We start from the raw sequence: 23,443 nt of genomic DNA, 5'->3' as shown, positions 1-23,443 counted from the left end.
TAATTATTGAATCTTACTAACATCCGTGACTGGTAAAATCATTTAGCTTTCAAGTTTGATTCTAAAATATAAGTCTTACATGTTCACTGTGATACTTTTAGTAAAACACTAGTAACTTTTATCAATCACAGTAACATTTTTTTACTTTTACAGCTACGCTAAGTCATCCTGAACCTATCCTGAAGTCTGGTAGAATGGTCAGGGAAAGAGAAACACCCCCATTTTTAATATTAGATTCTTTTTAGCTGTATTTTAAAACTGAAGCACAGTGACCTGTTGGTTTATTGCAACTTTCCACTGGTCCCATCAATAGTCTTGTTAAGAAAGTTCATCTTATATTACATTTATATTTAAGCTATGCATTGTTCGAGATTTTTGAGCATAGTTTGAAGTGTTTCTTTACTGTTGAGCCGCGTCCTATAAAGAATCGGGATGCTGCACAGTATCCCGAGGTGCTTTATCTTTTGAAAAAAGTATCATAAAGGAATGTGTTTAAAGTTCCTAGTTGAACATTTGCAGAAAACAGTTTCTGAATTTCCATCTAAGAATCCTCACAGATAGGGGTTAACTTTTCCATTGTAGGGAACAGGGTCTCACTCAGGTCACTGCAGGGTAACTGGAGCTTCATCTTGAGGATTCATGTTCACGGTAATGAGACAAACCCTATGAAGGCTGCAGAAGCGGAACCTGGGGTCTGAGCACTCTGAGATGTGGCTTCTTGCTGCGTCTGCTTCTTCCCACACTTCTGCTTCTCTTCTCTTCTCTACCTTGGGGTGTCTGCTTGGAAAGGCAGTAATGTTTTTAAAGTGTTGTCTTTATGGCTAGATAGACTGTGTTTAGGTCTTTAGTCATGTATTAGCGAGTCACCTCATCTTTTGAGTGGCTCCCTAACTTATAAAATGTCTGCCTCGTGAAGGTAAGATCATGTCCTGCCACACGGTTCAGTCTCAGTGTCCTTGCCCACGTCCTCATCTGTTTTGTATAACCTGCTCGTGGGTACACCTGTACCTCATGGCATGCTTACTTGAGCTCCAGGTACCAACCGTGTCCCTCTCTCAAGGTTTCCTATTCAGATTCCCAAGGGGGGATCTGGACCAGCCTGTCGGGGCTGCGTCCTGAGCCACAGATGTCTCTGCATTAGCTGGCGCTCCCCTTGCAGAGCGCAGTCTGCTCCGGAGCTGCGTCAGAGCTCATCGTGCAGAGGACCACGTGCTCTCCACCGCCACTGACCACACCTGCGTCACACAACAATGTCCCCCCACACCTGCCTCTCGCCCGTTTTCATCCTCTGATAGCAAGCATGACTGGCCAGTGAAGAGGGACGGCTCCTCGGCCATGTGAACACAAAGCTGTTCACAACTCTGGTAAAACTCCTGTTGTGAAGAGTGTCTTTCTCCCCAAATTACGGCTTTTCCAGCTGGGAAGACAGCGGTTAGGAGGGACAGGGCTGCCCTGTAACAGCCATAGCAGTTTGGGATGGAATGGGAGGCACTCATCTTTGGCTCATCTTATTTAGCTTCCTGGTAATGTCTAAATTACGCTCATGTTATTTTCTCAGCTTATAGAAGGAGCTCTCTGACCTTTAGAAGAGGCTAGAGAATCTTCGAGGGGAGAGAAGTTTGAGAAGCTCCAGCTAGAGGAACATGAAGTTTTCCAGTCCCTACCAAGTGGACTAAGGACAACAGCTTTCAGGGAAACATCCAAGATTTCTGGATCCTTCCACGGGTATGTACTTTTATTATTTTATTTTATTGTCCTATCTGTTCTCAAGTGATCACACTAGTACGAAGAACTAGCCTGCTTACAAGGTTTAAAAGGAAAAACTAATAAGAATTTTAAGAAGAAGCTCAATGGGGTAGCTCAGAAGAATGCTGACTCTAGGATGAGAAGGGGCAAGAGGACTCGGGGATGGCTATAGGCTCACGGGAAAGGTTTTGACAGTAACAGGCAGAACGGCGATACTGTTGTAAAACCAAGTGCCTCCTCCTGCCTGGCAATCCCAGAGCTGGTGCTACTGGGCTAACGCCTGAAAGTCTAAACTTTTGTTATCTGCCAGATCTAACCTACAGAGAGAACTTATGTTTTTGGAGAAGTTACCAGAGGATGGCTTGTTTCCAGTAGTTGTTACCTCGTGTTTTCTTCCTTCACCACTGAGGCACAGACTCATAGGAACTCTTAATACAGCAAGAGGACAGCGGACTTCCCTGGCAGTCCAGTGGTTAAGACTCTGTGCTTCCAATGCAAGGGTTGCGGTTTCGATCCCTGGTCGGGGAACTAAGATCCCACATGCCATGCAGTGTGGTCAGAAATTTTAAAAAAAGAAAAAATGAGGACAGGATTCTTCTGCAGAAGGGCCTACGACTGGGAAGACAACCAGAACTGAAGACTAAGACCTACTGCTCCACACCCAGGCCTGTGCACAGAATGACACCTTTTCCAGGTGAGAACACTGGAGAAATTGTCTACTGGGAACTACAGTGACCTTGTGTAAAATAATGTAATAACTTATTTAGCAGGCTGCCATTTACAGAACATGTTCAAAATCATTATTTAATCCTAATTTTTTGAACTGAGCATTATTCCCGTTTTAAAAACAGGTGTGACTTGGCCAGGATCACATACATGGATCGTGTTTTAACTCCAAGTCCAGTGCTCTTTGACTCACACTCATCATGTATACAGTTGACCCTTGAACAACACAGGTTTGAACTGCATGGGTCCACTTACATGTGGACTTGTTTCAATAAATAATATAGTACCTGTATTTTCATTTTACAGATCTTTAAGTTACATATGGGGAGAAGTCGGTGTTTGACCAGAGATCACAGTACATGGAATCAAAGAAACTAAGGGCTGAGTCCTGATCCTATCCAAACTGTTTCAGCTTCCTACCAACCCTGGGGTGAGTCATTTACCAATTCATCTGTTGTTGAGGCAGAGATAGATAGCAATGTGTGGATTTTCGACTGAGGATGAGAGGGAGTCAGTGCCCCGAATACCCACGTTCTCTTTCTTTTTTTAAACTCTGACATGGACCAATTTTAGTCTTTTAATTGCATCTGTTACAGTATTGCTTCTGTCTTATGTTTTGCTTTTTGGCCAGGAGGGATATGTGGGATCTTAGCTCCCTGACCAGGGATGGAACCCACACCCCTTGCATTGGATGGCGAAGTCCCGCCCCCCGCGTTTTCAAGGGTCCACTCTAAGAGTGAGTGCCTAGACTAGCCAGAATCACAGGAGAGAAAACATGACACCAGTTATTCAACTTTTTGAGCCTCAGCTGTAAAATGTACAGCTGAACTATTTTTAAGATCTTTCAATTCAGGTATTGTGTTGGGTGGGAGGACCAGAAACTGAAGGAGATGGGTGTAGAGGAAGATGAGGAAAGAGCTTTCACCAGTCCTGGAGGTGGATTAGAGGCTTGAGAACCCTGAGGAAACTCATTCCAAGTGACTGCCTTTCTCTTTTTAATGATGAAGTCCCTTTAAGAGAAAAATGAATGAGAGGTGATATATTTTAGGCAATATATCTCCCCTTGAAAAATGCAGAAAGCAAATAATTCTATAGAAGCTGCATATATAAAAGAATCTTGCCTATTGTGGAAAAAAAAAATGAAAGCATTTGTATAGGCATTATGGCCCAAGGAAAGTAAAAGTTTGTTTTATTTCACAACAGTAACTTCCTTGTAATTGGAGCACTGCCCAAAATTCAATAGTGATACAAATATACATACTTTGACCTCCTACGAAATTTATATCAGGCGAATTTTCTGAATTCCTTTAAAGGCAGAATGTTTAAACCATAGAAAACAATCAGAAACAATATATCAACATGTGTAAAGCCACAGTTCAAAGTTCAGCTGAATAACCAAAACATGAAAATTACCTCTAACTAATATTTGCTATTATTGAGAACACTGCACATATTTTCAATAACTTAAAAGGGTCTTCACATCTCCTAATCCCCCCAGGAAGTACAACTTTCTTTTCACTAGATTTAAATAATAGATCCAAATATCTACTCAAAGTAGGAGGTTCTGACATTAACTATGTGTTTAACAGAAATATAGAAAATCATGAAGATACATGCAGCATTTAAAAATGATCACTTGTAGCAATTCCTTAGAAGTTGCAGAGGAGAAAGGCAGTTGTCTACTTCCTAATGGCACCTAAGGTTTATGCTACATAATGTAATTCAGCAAAACAGCATTCTGACCAATGATAAGCAACGTACAGAAAATTCTTTCGCCTATTCAGTGTTTCACTATAAAGCTATTTTGACCAATATTAAAATTTTTTAACTCCATTATGCTGACATTTCCAGAAGTATTAGCAGCAAGTTATCTTCATGCCATTTATTAAACTGAAAAAAAAGATGGTACATTTCTAGTTTTTACTTTAAAAGAGATTTAATTCAATCATTTGATTCCTCACTATTTGAAAACTACATTTTCTTCCTCAGCACTGGACAGCACTACAGTGAAAACAGTTTCCATGATCCTTGACTTCCCTCTTTAAAGGAAAGCATTATGGAATTTCAGCAGCAAACATTATCTGGTTCCTACTCAAACCCCATCTCCAATCCAAGAAAACGTGAGAGAGAATCTAAGATAAAAAGTTCTGTTCCAGGTAAGAAGAAATTCCAATCTCAAAACCATTTCGCTCCAACAACTTGGCTATTCCACCTGCTCCATCATTGAATAGAAATGATCACTGAAAACAAATGACACTGTAGCACCCTCGTCGCCCCCTTGCTAATTAAAGCTTATCTCCTGTTTTATATCCAAATACATGCACATAAAACATCTGTACAGATAAATTAGTGTTAAGAATTAAAAACTCACATCTACAAAGGTCCTTTCTTTGTTCTGAAATCTATATAATTGTTTTGCAGGCTGGAAATCTAAACATCTTGGCTACCCATTAAAAACATGTCAGAATATAAATATGTTATGGAAAACTTCAGAACGGACCTTCTCTTAAAAGCAAACAGACTTAGAGTGCTTTTGTTATAGCTTAATCCTCTGAGACTTAAAAGAAGACACTAAATTCAGGTATTTACCAAATAGTGTTCATTGCTATTAGCTGAACAGCCCTAATACACCAACAGCTGAACTAGTAGGATAGTCTTTCTCAGCTCACTATTAGGAAGTTGAAACATTTTCAATTAAAGCCTTCATTTTTCCTGTAGACTTCAACATGTGTGGCCCAAACTAGAAAAGAAACAAAAAAGACACTGGTTCATGTAACAGTAATGATATGCCCCCCTCCCAATCACGGATCAAAGGTATGTCCTTCATGTGAAAAACCAAACAGCTAGGTAATATTAAAACGTTTATGAATTGACAAGTTGTTATAAACATGACATATCAAAAGAGTGAAAGGCAAAGAGACAACAAAGTTACGCCCAGAAAACTATAATTACCTTAGCAAGAGCCTAGCTTAGTCCAATTTTACTTCTTTGAATAAAAGAAGGAAGATACAGTTTCCTTTTCAATGTCTGAAGACTTTCAAAGATGCTAGAATTTCTAAGAACACATATCCCCCATGACAGTACCCAGAATAAAGGTAATGTATAAATTAATATATTTGAGAGCTTCCATGAAATCTGCTCAGTCTCCACCTTTGGCATGCCCACAGCCTGCAAGACCCTGGTCAAATGTCTCTCCCTCTTCAGGAGACTTCCTCACAGGTGCCCTAAGAGAAAATGATCTTTCCTTTCTATATCACAGCATTTTTATTGTCCTCAGATATAAATTTTATTCTAATGAATTTCACTTCATTATACTTAAATAAAACAGCATGGAAAATTTAACATAGGAGACACTAAGCAATGAACCAGGGGTTAACTTTTGCTTCCTTCTCTATGCTCTTCTATAATAGGTAATCTAGCTGTAGGTAAGGACTAAATCCTGTAGCATACATCCTTTTGAATCTTGCAGGCAAACACAGCTGAATGTCTTACAGCATGCAGCAGTGAAGTGAACTACCAGGCTGTACTAGGAGAGAACTCTGCCCAGTACTCACCAACACTCTTTCTGAGGTGGCCTCTGATTCAGACTTTGGAATTCCTTTTTCAACTTCACCTTGGCTATCACATCGATACCGATAAGCAAACTTCTTTTTCAGAGCCTCTGCTATGAGGGCAGCAGGGTCAGCAGCATCCACCGGTTTGGGCTTTGGATCTTGTGCTGACCTGAGAGAAATGAACATAAACCAAGGGGGCGCTGATGCCTCCGGGAAGCACACAGGGAGCCCAACAGCACTTCTCTGGCATCACATACACTTGACAGACACTGACACATACTGATGCAGCGAAGTGGAAACCCGAGATTTAAGGCTCAATGAAAGAGCACAGAAGTGCCCAATAACAGTCACTCAGGTCCTCTCGGGAGCAGAGATTATGTGCTCCTTCAGGGCAATTAGGGTTCCATTCTTCTCCAAAAGCCTGGTGACTGCCAGAGCAGGGACACAGCACAGCTTCACTGGATGAATGACTGCACAGTAACGAAAAGCCTTCAAATGCAATTGGGGGAGAAACTGGAAAGTTACCTGCAAGTCTTTATTCTGCTAATCTCTTAGGCTCCTGTACACAGTTAACTATCTTTTTTAAACTAAAAACTTAGAGCTACTCGTGTAGTCATGTTATAAAACAAAGTTCTCAAGAAACCTAGTATCTGGGAGATTGATTGGTTCAAGATGGCAGAGTAGAAGGACATGCTCTCCCTCCTGCAAGAGCACCAGAATCAAAACTAACTGGTGAACAGTCATCGACAGGAAGACACTGGAACGCACCAGAAAAGATACCCCACATCCAAACGCAAAGGAGAAGCCACAATGAGACACTATGAGGGGCACAATCACAATAAAATCAAATCCCATAACCACTGGGTGGGTGACTCACAGACTGGAGAACACTTATACCACAGAAGTCCACCCACTGGAGTGAAGCTTCCGAGCCCCACGTCAGGCTTGCCAACCTGTGGATCCAGCAACAGGAGGAGGAATTCCTAGAGAATCAGACTTGAAGGCTTGCAGGATTTGACTGAAGGACTTCAACAGGACTGGGGGAAACAGAGACTCCACTCTTGGAGGGCACACACAAAGTAGTGTGCGCATCAGGACCCAGGGGAAGGAGCAGTAACCCCAGGGGAGACTGAACCAGACCTACCTGCTAGTGTTGGAGGGTCTCCTGCAGAGGTGGGGGGTGGCTGTGTCTCGCCATGAGGACAAGGACATTGGAAGCAGAAGTTCTGGAAAGTACTCCTTGATGTGAGCCCTCCCAGAGTCCACCATTAGCCCAAAGAGCCCGGGTACACTCCAGTATTGGGTCACCTCAGGCCAAACAACAGGGAGGGAACCCAGCCCCACCCATCAGCAAACAAGTGGATTAAACTTTTACTGAGCTCTGCCCACCACCAGTCCCTCCCATCCGGAAACTTGCACAAGCCTCTTAGATAGCCTCATCCACCAGAGGGCAGACAGCAGAAGCAAGAAGAGCTATAATCCTGCAGCCTATGGAACAAAAACCACATTCACAGAAAGACAGACAAGATGAAAAGGCAGAGGGATATGTACCAGATGAGGGAACAAGATAAAACCCCTAAATGAAGTGGAGATAGGCAACCTTCCAGAAAAAGATTTCAGAATAATGATAGTGAAGATGATCCAGGACCTCGGGAAAAGAATGGAGACAAAGATTGAGAAGACACAAGAAATGTTTAACAAAGACCTAGAAGAATTAAAGAACAAACAGAGATGGACAATACAATAACTGAAATGAAAACTACACTAGAAGAAATCAATAGCAGAATAACTGAGGCAGAAGAACGGATAAGTGACCTGGAAGACAGAATGGTGGAATTCACTGCTGTGGAACAGAATAAAGAAAAAAGAATGAAAAGGAATGAAGACAGCCTAAGAGACCTCTGGGACAACATTAAACGCAACAACATTCGCATTATACGGGTCCCAGAAGGAGAAGGGAGAGAGAAATGACCTAAGAAAATATTTAAAGAGATTATAGTCGAAAACTTCCCTAACGTGGGAAAGGAAATAGCCACCCAAGTCCAGGAAACACAGAGTCCTATACAGGAGAAACACACCAAGACACATAGTAATCAAATGGGCAAAAATTAAAGACAAAGAAAAATGATTGAAAGCAGCAAGGGAAAAATGACAAATAACATACAAGGGAACTGCCATAAGGTTAACAGCTGATTTCTCAGCAAAAACTCTACAAGCCAGAAGGGAGTGGCATGATATATTTAAAGTGATGGAAGAATCTACAACCAAGCTTACTCTACCCAGCAAGGATCTCATTCAGATTCGAGGGAGAAATCAAAAGCTTTACAGGCAAGCAAAAGCTAAGAGAATTCAGCACCACCAAACCAGCTTTATAACAAATGCTAAAGAAACTTCTATAAGTGGAACACAAGAGAAGAAAAGGACCTACAAAAACAAACCCAAAACAATTAAGAAAATGGTAATAGGAACATCCATATCGATAATTACTTTAAATGTGAATGGATTAAATGCTCAACCAAAAGACACAGGCTCACTGAATGGATACAAAAACAAGATCCAGATAAATGCTGTCTACAGGAGACCCACTTCAGACCTATGGAGATACAGACAGAAAGTTAGGGGATGGAAAAAGATATTCCATGCAAATGGAAATCAAAAGAAAGCTGGAGTAGCAAAACTCATATCAGATAAAATAGACTTTTAAAATAAAGAATGTTATAGTAACACAATAATAGTAGGGGACCTTAACACCTCACTTACACCAATGGACAGATCATCTAAACAGAAAATTAATAAGGAAACACAAGCTTTAAATGACACAATAGACCAGATTTAATTGATATTTATAGGACATTCCATCCAAAAACAGCAGATTACACTTTCCTCTCAAGTGCACACAGAATATTCTCCAGGAGAGATCACATCTTGGGTCACAAATCAAGCCTCACTAAATTTAAGAAAACTGAAATCATATCAAGCATCTTTTCTGACCACAACTCTCTGAGATTAGAAATCAATTACAGGGGGAAAAAAGGTAAAAAACACAAACACATGGAGGGTAAACAATACGCTACTAAATAACCAAGAGATCACTGAAGAAATCAAGAGGAAATCAAAAAATACTAGAGACAAATGACAACAAAAACATGATGATCCAAAACCTATGGGGATGCAGCAAAAGCAGTTCTAAGAGGGAAGTTTATATAGCTATACAAGCCTACCTCAAGAAACAAGAAAAATCTCAAATAAACAATCTAACCTTACACCTAAAGGAACTAGAGAAAGAAGAACACACAAAACCCAAAGTTAGCAGAAGGAAAGAAATCATAAAGATCAAGAGCAGAAATAAATGAAATAGAAACAAAGAAAACAATAGCAAAGATCAATAAAACTAAAAGCTGGTTCTTTGAGAAGATAAAATTGATAAACCATTAGGCAGACTCATTAAGAAAAAGAGGGAGAGGACTCAAATCAAAATTAGAAATGAAAAAGAAGTTACAACAGACACTGTAGAAACACAGAGCATCCTAAGAGACTACTACAAGCAACTCTGTGCCAATAAAATGGACAACCTGGAAGAAATGGACAAATTCTTAGAAAGGTATAACCTTCCAAAACTGAACCAGAAAGAAATAGAAAATAGGAACAGACCAATCACAAGTAATGAAATTGAAACTGTGATTAAAAGTCTTCCAACAAACAAAAGTCCAGGACCAGATGGCTTCACAGGTGAATTCTATCAAAGACTGAGAGAAGAGGTAACACCTATCCTTCTCAAACTCTTCCATAAAACTGCAGAGGAAGGAATCCCAAACTCACTCTATGAGGCCACCATCAATCACTCTGATACCAAAACCAGACAAAAAAAGAAAATTACAGACCAATAACACTGATGAACATAGATGCAAAAATCCTCAACAAAATACTAGCAAACAGAATCCAACAACACATTAAAAGGATCACACACCATGATCAAGTGGGATTTATCCCAGGGATGCAAGGATTCTTCAATATACGCCAATCAATTTGATTCACCATATTAACAAATTGGAGAATAAAAACCATATGGTCATCTCAATAGATGCTGAAAAAGCTTCTGACAAAATTCAACATCCATTTTATGATAAAAACTCCCCAGAAAGTGGGCATAGAGAGAACCTACCTCAACATAATAAAGGCCATATACGACAAACCCACAGCAAACATCATTCTCATTTATGAAAAACTGAAAGCATCTGCTGTAAGATCAGGAACAAGACAAGGATGTTCACTCTCACCACTATTATTCAACATCATTTTGGAAGTCCTAGCCACAGCAATCAGAGAAGAAAAAGAAGGAATACAAATTGGAAAAGAAGAAGTAAAACTGTCAGTGTTTGCAGATGACATGATACTATACATAGAGAATCCTAAAGATGCTACCAGAAAACTAGAGCTAATCAATGAATTTGGTAAAGTTGCAGGATGCAAAATTAGTGCACAGAAATCTCTTGCATTCTTATACACTAATGATGAAAAACCTGAAAGAGGAATTAAGGAAAAACACTCCCATTTACCATTGCAACGAAAAGAATAAAATACCTAGGAATAAACATACCCAGGGAGACAAAAGACCTGTATGCAGAAAACTATAAGACACTGTTGAAAGAAATTAAAGATGATGTCAACAGATAGAGAGATATACCATGTTCTTGGACTGGAAGAATCAACATTGTGAAAATGACTATACTACCCAAAGCAATCTACAGATTCAATGCAATTCCTATCAAATTCCCAATGGCATATTTTTACAGAACTAGAACAAAAAAACCCTTAAAATTTGTATGGAGACACAGAAGACCCCGAATAGCCATAGTGGTCTTGAGGGAAAAAAACGGAGCTGGAGGAATCAGACTCCCTGACTTCAGACTATACTACAAAGCTACGGTAATCAAGACAATATGGTACTGGCACAAAAACAGAAATACAGATCAATGGAACAAGATACAAAGCCCAGAGATAACCCCCTGCATCTATGGTCAACTAATCTATGACAAAGAAGGCAAGGATATACAATGGAGGAAAAAGAGTCTCTTCAATAAGTGGTGCTGGGAAAACTGGACAGCTACATGTAAAGAATGAAATTTGAACACTCCCTAACACCATACGCAAAAATAAACTCAAAATGGATTAGAGGCCTAAATGTAAGACCGGACGCTATAAAACACTTAGAGGAAAACATAGGAAGAACACTCTTTGACATAAATCACAGCAAGATCTTCTTTGATCTGCCTTCTAGAGTAATGGAAGTAAAAACAAAAAACAAATGGGACCTTAGGAAACTACAAACAAGACAAAAAGTAAACCCTAAGAATGGGAGAAAATATTTGCAAACGAATCAGTGGACAAAGGATTAATCTCCAAAATATATAAACAGCTCATGCAGCTCAATATTAAAAAAACAAACAGGGCTTCCCTGGTGGCGCAGTGGTTGGGAGTCCGCCTGCTGATGCAGGGGACGCGGGTTCGTGCCCCGGTCCGGGAGGATCCCACATGCTGCGGAGCGGCTGGGTCCGTGAGCCATGGCCGCTGAGCCTGCGCGTCCGGAGCCTGTGCTCCGCAGCAGGAGAGGCCACAGCGGTGAGAGGCCCACGTACTGCAAAAACAAACAAACAAACAAACAACCCAATCCAAAAATGGGTGGAAGACCTAAATAGACATTTCTCCAAAGAAGACATGTAGGTGGCCAAGAAGCATGTGAAAAGCTGCTTAACATCACTAATTATTAGAGAAATGCAAATCAAAACTACACTGAGGTATCACCTCACACCTGTTAGAATGGGCATCATCAGAAAATCTACAAACAGCAAATGCTGGAGAGGGTTTGGAGAAAATGGAACCCTCTTGCACTGTTGGTGGGAATGTAAATTGATACAGCCACTGTGAACAGTATGGAGGTTCCTTAAAAAACTAAAAATACAACTACCATATGACCCAGCAATCCCACTACTGGGCATATACCCTGAGCAAACCACAATTCAAAAAGACACATGCACCCCAATGTTCATTGCCGCACTATTTACAACAGCCAGGACATGGAAGCAACCTAAATGCCCACTGACAGATGAATGGATAAAGAAGATGTGGTACATATACAGAATGGAATATTACTCAGCCATAAAAAGGAATGAAATTGAGTCATTTGTAGAGATGTGGATGAATCTAGAGACTTTCATACAGAGTGAAGTAAGTCAGAAAAACAAATATCATACATTAACGCATATATGTGGAACCTAGAAAAATGGTGCAGATGAACCGGTTTGCAGGGCAGAAACTGAGACACAGATGTAGAGAACAAACGTATGGACACTAAGGGGGGAAAGTGGCAGGGAGGGGTGGTGGTGGTGTGATGAATTGGGAGATTGGGACTGACATGTATTCACTGATGTGTATAAAATGGATAATAAGAACCTGCTGTATAAAATAAAATAAAATTCAAATATTCAAAAAAAAAAAAAAAAAAAGAAACCTAGTACTTGGTTTTAGGCATAAAAAATCAAGGGAAGTGAGAAAGAAGGCAAATGTCTCCTCACCTTTTTACTGACCGAAGTTTCACGCTGTTCATGTCTTTAAGGATCTCCAGCATATTTGGCATATCAGATTTCTTTGGATTGCTCTTGACTGAAGTCTTTCCAGCACAGGCGTTTTTCTCTCTTCGATCTCTAATCAGATCAATAGCAGATGCGCTTTGGCGGAGCCCTGACGGAGGGAGGGGAGGTGGCGGAGGGGGAGGTGGCGGGACAGAGGGTGGCGCTGTGGCAACGGATGCCGTAGATTCTAAGTCACCTACAGAAACAAGGGAAAGTCAGTTTGATCCTGCTGGTAATAGGCAAATAAACTATTTTAAAAGCAACATTATGTTAAGGACTTTATATCTGAAAACAGTATCCTTAAAAAGAATCGAAGTTACGTAAGTAGAAAGGAAGTTTCAGTTACTTGGTTGGAATCTAAATGCCTGCATCTCAGTCCCTGTATCATTTAATCCCAAACTCTCCAGATGGAAACATTCCATTTAACTTAACAGGGCGCTTTTGTGATCTCCAGTGTTCAAGTCTGACTGCTGCCAAGTGTGTAGCTACTTTTAGATGAAACAGAGCATCGGTACTGCACACGTAACTATCTTCAGTATCTACAGTTTGACAGTTTAGTACTAGAGTATTTGAAAAAACCATTTGATACATTTGTGACTCTTATTTAATTGAGCATTAACTAGAATGTGCATTGACCAAAGTGTGTTTAAAGTTTTAGATTTATTGTTGAACAAATTTCTGGGGAGAAAAAAAAAAGTTATAATTTCCAAAATAAGAAGTAACCAAGAGTTAAAGTGGTTCTAAAATAAGAACCTAAAAATTCATCTTTCTGCATAACTGGAGATTAGAGAGTTGTTTTGGGGGTGAACTATATTAATTAGGGGGAACTCGATGCACACGAGTTTTTACTCAAGGGATTTGGATTGTAAATAGAAGTCTAACATAAATCCCCAGATTCTCTCACAATTTACAGTAGTTTTCTAGTCTGCCAGAAGAGGGAGGTAAAAGCAAAAGAGAAATGTAATTCATAGGTTAAACAGAAAAGGGCAGGACTTTTTCGGTTTTTCTTAAGTTACGTGCAAATTTCACTTAAGTAACACCAGGTGCGGGGAGTGCACTCACCCTCTGCCCATCTTGGCCTGACCCAGCTTGGATGAGGTTTCCATGTGGGGTTACATTAAACTCTAGGACCGCAAGTAAAGTGGCTCAGAGGCAGAATAACTGTCCTGTCCTTTTTAGAGCTGGCTTATGCTGAGTCTCGCCAGGACTCAGGGAACAACACTCGGAAAAACAACCACTACCTACCAGCAGGTTAATGGGCTAGGATTTCAAGGCTATAGTTTCCTCTCCAAAGTGACAGTGCCACACAAGTAAAAGCAACAGTAGTCGTCCAGGAGTCAAAGGACCTGAATTCAGTTTCCATTCCGGGCAAGAGGGAGAAAAATGACTATTGAATAGCTACTATGTGCTGAAGGTATCGTATATAATCTCCACGTTTACTCCCTACCATAGGTAACTACTATCCCCATTTTAAAGCAGGAAAGGGAGGTAGAAAGGCCAAGTACTTGCCTCAGGACATGTAGGTCAGTAAACAGCACTCAACCCTGTCAGGGTGGTCTTTTGCGATTACCTCCTGTCTGATGTGAATGGTGCCATTATCACAGACAACTAAGTTTACCACAGCATTCACATAAGTAGCAATTCAAGTGTATCAATGTATGTATATGTTGTGTTTTCAAAATACACTCATCATCCTCTCTGACAGCATTAAGATTGTTCAAAACAAACAAAAACTACTTAACCTTGACTGGCTCCTGTACTGGACAATGCAGAGGACTGACCCCTGATTTTCCAACAAGCCCAATGGCTGTTACTTTTTTTTTTTTTTTACTTTTATTGTAATATAGTTGATTTACAATGTTATGTTAGTTTCAGGTGTACAGCCAAGTGATTCAGTTACACTTTCTATATATATACTTTTTTTCAAATTAGTGGCATTCTCCTAATTTCCAGTTTGCTAGTTAAAACAAATGTAGGACTTCCAGACCTGCACTGAGGTTCTGCTGTTCTTGGAGGGTCACAATTTTGGCAATCTGAGCTCTGAGGGCAGCAAGCTCACTTTCGAGGGCACAGATCTTCTGCAGTGCTTCCTCGTTGGCCAGTGTCATGGTCCGCAGTGGAGGCTCTTCCAGAGACAGGTTTGGTAAGGAAAACTGCCTGGCTGGGGGCTTCTCAAAGAAAGGAAGATCATCCTGAAGGGGTTGCCTTGACCGGATCTCTGTCCTGCAAGGAAGACAGAAGGCTGGCTGTCACAGGCTTTGTTAGGGAATATAAAAAATCATCATTTCAAAGTTAATCAGAACACAGCAGAACATAACATCTGAGAACTTTTCAGGCTGACCTTACATAAAACCCCTGCTGTAAGTTTCAAAACAACAAAGCACTTATCAACCTGATGTAGATACACACCACCGCCAGGTTTCATTCTTCATCTTTCTCTCTACATTATATGCACAAGCCAACACTATCCGGAGGAATCACAGATTCCAACAATGTTTTTGCTAATTCATGTTTTGTTTTGGTGGTTTGAACTAAGGTGATGCAACTTTTAATGCTGTTAAAAATGGTAAACTGGGACTTCCCTGGTGGTGCAGTGGATAAGACTCCATGCTCCCAATGCAGGGGGCCCGGGTTCGATCCCTGGTCAGGGAACTAGATCCCACATGCATGCGGCAACTAGAGTTCGCATGCCACAACTAAGGAGCCCAGAGCCACAACTAAGACCCAGTGCAACCAAATAAATAAATATTAAAAAAAGGTAAATTAATTATTGGTTATATTTGACAAATCATATCAGTAATCCATTAGCCCTTCTCCAGGGTCTTGGTTTCTGCATTTCGATGTCCGTGTTTTCCACTTGTGATAGAATACACCAAACTGCAAGACACACTGTAACAATATGGGCCAAATTACAGCATAAGAAACTGAAAAGGGGGGGAAAAGTAATGATAATTGAACCCATGCAGTAATTATACAGATGGTCTCATTTTCACTTGAGCGTAAAGAAAGATTTTCTAATATGCACTGCTTCGTAGGTTGAGAATAAAATTCAGATTTCAACTGTCAATTTATATATTTATCCATTTCCTCCTATTTTCTACAATTAGGTTTTTCCAGCCTCTAAGCCCTTTTCTCTTTTTTCTTCATCCAGCTTTATTGTGGAATAATTGACAAATATTGTGTGTGTGTGTGTATATATATCTATATCTATATATATACACACACACACAGATATATACATATATATATAGTACAGCATGGTGATTTGTTAATGTGTACACATTTTGAAATAATCACCACAATCAAGTTAATTAACATATGCCAGTTTCCCTCACAGTCTCATGTGGTCATGTGACCGAGCTGTGTCTAACAAGATGGTGAGCCACCTTGGAAGGCTGCTTAGAGAGCAATGACTCAACTCTACAAGAAAGAAAGTCCTTTCATCTCTAGCCCTACCCACTTTTCCTGCTTCTGAGAGCCTTGAGAGTCGCTGAAGGCCAGAAGCTAACCTTGACAGGAAAGCCAAAGCTAAGGATGGCAAAGAGCCTGGCTGGTCCCTGAGGACACAATGGAGCCACTGTCAGCTTCGTACTATCCACTCTGGATGTTTTTGACTTGAGAAAAATAAACTTCCATCCCCATTATTCTGGGCTTCTGTTTGATGTAGTCCAACTTAGATTGACTGTTACAACATTCACCAACATTATACTGTATTTCAGTTTTCCTTTAACTGAATACTCTGCTATTTTATTTTTGCTTGAGAGCTATGATAATTCATTCTACCTAGTGTCTGAATGAATGAATTCCTGGACCTTTAGCTTCTGGTATTTTGCACTGAATTCAGTTGTTTTTCTTCATATCTCATTTTGATTATGCCCTGTTAATTAAACTGTCATACACAGAGGATGCTTGCAAATTATTTTTACCTGTAGTATTAATTATTAAACAAAAATACTTGGAGAGTAAATGTCCTCGTTATTACCTAACCCTATTACCTAGCTAGCAACCAACTTTAATAATACTAACCTCATTCACTTTATTTAATTTGGAATATCTATGGGGTAGGAAAATATATTGGGCTTGCAAAGCTTTAATTACCATTTCCTTTCTTACCCCCACACTGGGAAGAAACAGGTGATGAAATGTCTAAAAAAAGTACATGACGATTAAACAAAGGTAAAAGCTTTTATAAGAAACAATACCAGTGCTCTGATTAAATACATTAATATGTTCTTTGAAAGATTATATGTTATATTAAGTTCAGATGCATGTGCTCTAATCAACCTGCAATAAAGAAAGTAATTTTAATAAGACATTAATTTTTTTTAAATCACTATGGCTTTTTGTTAATATAACAGACTGAATTTTGATTTCTACTTACCTTTCATAGGGTAGGTCAAATAATTTCGTTAAACGTCTCTATACAATAAACACATTAAATTACAAGAAGATAGAAATTAGTCTACTGAATGAAGTTTTTTTGGGGGGGATATTTACATAGAGTAATTTTATTTAATCAGTATAATGTCAAATATTTAATATGCTTCCTCAACTATATTCTTGACAACTGTCTAATCAAACATTAAAACACTACTTTTAAAATAGTGTTTTAAAATACTATTTTAAAAATACTACTTTTTGAAAGTACTAAGGAAACCACTGGTAGATAGAATACTGGCAGAGACAGAATTCTAGTCCTGAGAAAAGATCTGGGTAAAATATAGAAATCTCAAATAAGTGTACAATTAAAGTATCACACTTGTTCAAAACAACAGTGGAGAAAGGAGGAAGACTACTAGTAGGATCGGAGACGGTGGGTCTCGAGCAGGGGATGGATCAGAAGCAGAGAGTTCTCAGCACAGGGGACAGGCGCCCTCGCCACAGGCAGCCCGAGGTGGAGCACCCGGAGGGTGACGACTAGATGGAAGTGCAGCTGAGCAGAGAGAAGCACGAGAGCCTGGAGGTAAAGACGCATCTCCACCCCGTACCGTCTCCCATTTCCCATGAAAGATGGATTCTGCTTTGTTTATCTAAACTTACCTAAGAGAAAGAATATTTTGTTGAGAACGTAAGCGAGGATGGTTTGTTTTCGTATTATGTGTGAGTGCAGAGGTTTCCTAAACTCTATATTATAATAGCAAATAAAGATAAATTTTGGATGCCAGAATCGTTAGTGCTACTAAACAAAAAAATGATGTTATAATAACTTTTTTCAAGAACTTGTAGTCACTTTAGTAGTGAGTACACCCTCCCAGATCACAGGATCCAAAAGTATTATATGCTTTTACGTTTGTTTTAAAATGTTATCACTCATGCAAGCCAATCGTCTAATCCCATGAACATTTACACTTCAGATACCCAGAACTGGAACAAGATAATAGGACGATTTGGATTAAGAGATCAACTACAAGGCATGTTTGAACAGCTTCCTTTCTTTAAGATATCTTCCAGCCAAAATACATTGTAAGAGGAAATTAACGAATACTTAACAGCAAACGACACTGTTTAAGAAAAATAAGACGCTTCTACCTCTCCCCGTAGCTCCTCCAGATGAATTCTATCCTTTTGTTTTTGCGTCTACTGAGAATTAAGGGATAAGCACTCATTAATCTTGAAAACCAGTGTGCCAGGGTAAGAGGAAAGAAGTTTAGGACCTTTAGCAAAACGATTTAAGTAACAGTGTCAGACCATCTATAGTTTATATGTCTATACTATTTTTATAACTTTGGTATAGATTCTGCATGTCCCTGTGTGAAGTACTGTTGACAGCTGTGGGTTCAAACAAATTATAGGAAATGTGGAAGTTTAAATGTGGATTTTTAGAAGCTGGAAAAGGAAAATAATCCTGAAATGATCATGTATTCTCAAAGACACAGAAAGATTTGACATTTACAGAAGCTTGAGAACCAAAGGCAAAAAAATAAAAAGAGTTGCTCTGTAATATTCTTATATACGGAAAAGCTTAGGTTTTATGAAAATTCTCATACATGTCCCTTCCTTCGAAACTATAAACACACACACACCCTTTTCCCACAGACATCTGTTTTGTAAGGCAGTCTACAAATAACTCGTTCTCAGAACCAATCTGTTTTGCCATCCTTCAGAATACAAGGCTATTAAAGAGCTAGAATATAGAGGCGAAAGTAATCCAAACTAAGAAATGCTCTTTTCTACTAAATTTGTGTATAATTCAGAGAAATTTTAAGAAAACACATGTAAAAACAAAAAGAACAAAAGAGGCATCAAGTACGGATGTCCCAACAGCAGAAAACAAACAGCCAAAGTATGGTCGTTTCTTAAAAATACTGTCTGCCACAGACCTACTAGAGAATGGACTTGAGGATACGGGGAGGGGTTAGGGTAAGCTGAGACGAAGTGAGAGAGTGTCACGGATATATACACACTACCAAACGTAAAATAGCTAGCTAGTGGGAAGCAGCCGCATAGCACAGGGAGATCAGCTCGGTGCTTTGTGACCACCTAGAGGGGTGGGATAGGGAGGGTGGGAGGGAGGGAGACGCAAGAGGGAAGCGAGATGGGGATGTACGTTTATGTATAACAGATTCACTGTGTTATAAAGCAGAAACTAACACACCATTGTAAAGCAATTATACTCCAATAAAGATGTTAAAAAAAAAATACGGTCTGCATACTGACTTGTGCTGGCGAGGTTTGTACCCTCTTTGTTTGATTTGGCTCTGAAGTGCCTTATGGCACAAGGGTGCAGGCTCCCCTTCAGAGCACCATCCACACGAAGTGTCTGGCTCGCCTACCTTTTCAATGTTAGTATCAAGGGCAGCCACTCTGAAGTACAACATCCACAGACATGAAGGGCTTTTTAAGCTCCACTGACTATGATAAAGAAAATCCTCAATTAAATATAATGTACCTCTGGGGTCCTTTCCCCTTACCTCACAGTTAATGAAAACTCAAAATCTGAGATTGTTTTAAATGAGCCCAGTGCCCTATGAAAGGTGGTATTCCCCGGATGACTTTTATTGAGTCTCCCTCACTGTTTTAGTTGAGAGAATAGCTTAGAAAGGTACAGCAATACATGTTATTGTCAATAGGGTGCAGAGAAGGGGGGGGAAACTGGTAATTTAGTTCCCTGAAAGCACAATGCTGGGTAGAAAGCTAACAATATTTTTCAAAGTGAGCAAATAGCTGGATAAAGACAGCTGGCCTAGGGAAATTATTCTGAGGGAAGTAATCCGTGAAAGGACTATAGTGGGGAATAGTCAGGACTGTCAAGAGGCTGCAGACCCAGGTGACTAGTGGGATTCATCGCCTGTTCTAGAGTCTGTTCAACACAAGTCTCTTGTTTTGTATTTTAAAAGCTGGATCTGGGCTTCCCTGGTGGCACAGTGGTTGGGAGTCCGCCTGCCGATGCAGGGGACACCGGTTCGTGCCCCGGTCCGGGAGGATCCCACATGCCGCAGAGCGGCTGGGCCCGTGAGCCATGGCCGCTGAGCCTGCGCGTCCGGAGCCTGTGCTCCGCAGCGCGAGAGGCCACAACAGTGAGAGGCCCGCGTACCGAAAAAAATAAAAAAAAAAAAAGCTGGATCTTCCTATAAGTGATATTTAGTGGCAATGACATTTCTTCCTTGAATGTAGTACTGTACTGATGTACATTATGAGTTAAGGTCTAGTGTCAAATACTTAAGATGAAAATGGGAATGAATAACACCTGCTGTTTGCTGTGCAGTGAGTAGGAAACCGTCTTGCCCTGATCCTTTGTGTCTCCTGGTCTACACTTGCACCTATGGCATTGTGGCCAGCCAGCCTGCTTGCTTGCTGAGTCATTTCCTTTGGAGTCTTGTTACTCACTGTCATCCTCTATGAGGTTGGGGTTCTTCCCCGACACTCCTTAAAAAACAGCACATTCCATTTTACACTTGATATCTTTAGTCAAAGGCTTCAGTCTCACTTTATTCACTATTCTTATATCAGATTTTTGTAAATACATTCATCTTAATTCATTAGATTACAAACATTCTGGTATAAGAAAAAGGGCTACCCTCAAATACTTTCAAATCCTATGAACCTGTAAATTTTTATTTACTACATACTCAGTTTGATATGTACGTGGGATACAATTAGAAATTAACATATTAACAAAGAATGAACAAAGTGGAGTTAAACTTGAAAGATTTCAGTATTCCTTAAATAATGTTCTACTCCAGGGAGAAAATATGTGCAAATGATGGGACCGACGAGGGTTTAATTTCCAAAATATACAAACAGCTCATAAAACTCAACAACAAAAACACAACCCAAATGAAAAATGGGCAGAAGACCTAAATAGACATTTCTCCAAAGAAGACATACAGATGGTCAACAGGCACATGGAAAGATGTTCAACATCCCTTATTATTAAAGAAATGCGAATCAAAACTATGAGATACCACCTCACATCAGTCAGAATCGCCATCATTAAAAAGTCTACAAATAACAAATGCTGGAGGGACTTCCCTGGTGGTCCAGTGGTAAAGAATCCGCCTTCCAATGCAGGGGACGCGGGTGTGATCCCTGGTCGGGGAACTAAGATCCCACATGCTGCAGGGCAACTAAGCCCATGTGCCACAACTACTGAGCTTGTGCGCCTCAGTGAGAGAGCCTGTGTGCCACAAACTACATAGCCCATGCTCCCTGGAGCCCGCACACCACAACTAGAGAGAAGCCCACGTGCTGCAACTAACACCCAACACAGCCAAAAATAAATAAATACATACATACATACGTACATAAATAAATGCTGGAGAGGATGTGGAGAAAAGGGGACCCTCCTACACTGTTGGTGGGAATGTAAATTGGTGCAGCCACTACATAAAACAGTATGGAACTTCCTTAAAAAACTAAAAATAGAGCTGACACATGATCCAGCAATGCCACTCCTGGGCATATATCCAGAGAAAACTCTAATTCAAAAAGAAACACACACCCCTATGTTCATAGCAGCACTATTCACAATAGTCAAGACATGGAAACAGCCTAAATGCCCATCAACAGATGAATGGATAAAAAAGATGTGGTATATATATACAATGGAATACTACTCAGCCATAAAAAAGAATGAAATAATGCAGCAAAATGGGTGGACCTAGAGGTTATCATACTAAGTGAAGTATGTCAGAAAGAGAAAGACAAATACCATATGACATCACTTATACATGGAATCTAAAATATGACACAAATGAACTATCTATGAAACAGAAACAGACTCACAAGAGAACTTGTGATTGCCAAGGGGGAGAGGGGGTGAGGAAGGGATGGAGTGGGAATTTGGGGTTAGCAGATACAAACTGGTATATATAGAATGGATAAACAACAAGGTCCTACGGTATAGCACAGGGAACTATATTCAATATCCTGGGACAAACCATAATGGAAAATAATGTAAAAAAGAATGTATGTATATGTATAACTGAATCACTTCGCTATACAGCAGAAATTAACACATTGTAAATCAACTATATGTCAATTAAAACAATAAAATTTTTTTAAATGTTCTACTCCAAATGCAATTAAAAACTTGATGGCAGGGGCTTCCCTGGTGGCACAGTGGTTAAGAATCCGCCTGCCAATGCAGGGGACACGGGTTCGAGCCCTGGTCTGGGAAGATCCCACATGCCGTGGAGCAACTAAGCCAGTGCACCACAACTATTGAGCATGCACTCTAGAGCCTGCGAGCCACAACTACTGAAACACGTGGGCCTAGAGCCCGAGCTCTGCAACAAGAGAAGCCACCGCAGTGAGAAGCCCGCACACCAGAACGAAGAGCAGCCCCCGCTTGATGCAACCAGAGAAAGCCCGCGTGCAGCAACGAAGACCCAACACAGCCAAAAATAAATAAAATAAATTTATTTTTAAAAAAACACAAAACTTGATGACAATGCCTATGATGTCTGCTAGAAGCCACAGAGATTATAGTCTTTAATTTCATCACACATAGTGCAAATGTTATGCTGTGTCTATGTCCAAAGACTACACATTCTCCATAGGCTACTATTATGAAAGAGAACAAGTTAATTATCTGAGACGAGACTATCAGTTCTATTGATTCTTTCAAAGGATCTCAATGCTTCTTATAAAAATGAAGATTTCTTTCCAATCCTGAGGCCATTCTGTTAATTCAAAGGGAAATGAAAACGTGTACAGAACAGAAAAAAAAAATGAGGACTTGTGCATGCCACTGTGCTATAAGTTTTCTCGTGTTATCTTTCAAAATTCTCCTCTCAAAGCAGGTATTGGTACTTCCAATTTAGAGATGAGAAAACTGAAGTTCAGTGTATTTGAAAAACAAAATCAATTGTACAATAACCAATTAAGGACTCATGTGTATGCCACTTTCCCAGAGAGATAATACCGTTAACACTGTAACCAACAGTTATAGAAATGCCATCAACAAATTTCAAGGGAGAAATAAGAAACAAATATATTGAATAGCTTTGGCTTTCATATAAATATAAATGTGACAGGCAGGGAAACACTCAAATGGCAATATATAAATCTTGAAAGTACTTCATATTATGTTTTTAAGATTTAAGTTACAGTTATGAGTTAAGTTACAAGTTTAAGCTATAAAAAATTGCCATGGAAATGCAGTTAATATCAAAATGACAGATGAAAAAAGACTCCAACTGCCTGGTAACAGTACTAGTATTAAATAATTGTCAAGACAAAGTAAAATTCCATCAGCTTTCATCCTTCTATTTTGTCCTATTGATTAAGATACATGATATGGTACATCTACTATCTCATCAATCTATACAAAACACACTTTATCTG

General features: G+C 39.8%; 1 protein-coding gene across 3 annotated transcripts in view; it reads right to left on the bottom strand.

Annotated features, from left to right (window-relative positions):
• Nucleotides 1-5,054: 5,054 nt before the first annotated feature.
• MTFR1 (mitochondrial fission regulator 1) overlaps nt 5,055-23,443 on the bottom strand; it is a 63,532-nt gene continuing 45,143 nt past the window's right edge. For all 3 annotated transcript variants that reach the window (XM_060115661.1, XM_060115662.1, XM_060115663.1), the window contains 4 exons: nt 14,643-14,878; nt 12,599-12,851; nt 6,027-6,195; nt 5,055-5,212 (listed from right to left, as the gene is read on the bottom strand). In XM_060115661.1, coding sequence (XP_059971644.1) covers nt 5,144-5,212; nt 6,027-6,195; nt 12,599-12,851; nt 14,643-14,878 — 727 coding nt within the window. In that variant the 3' untranslated portion in view covers nt 5,055-5,143. The remainder of the gene's footprint in view (nt 5,213-6,026; nt 6,196-12,598; nt 12,852-14,642; nt 14,879-23,443) is intronic.

Source organism: Mesoplodon densirostris, chromosome 13 (genome assembly GCF_025265405.1).
Source record: "Mesoplodon densirostris isolate mMesDen1 chromosome 13, mMesDen1 primary haplotype, whole genome shotgun sequence".
NCBI classification, from domain to species: domain Eukaryota; kingdom Metazoa; phylum Chordata; class Mammalia; order Artiodactyla; family Ziphiidae; genus Mesoplodon; species Mesoplodon densirostris.
This window is presented reverse-complemented; position numbering and strand designations above follow the sequence as displayed.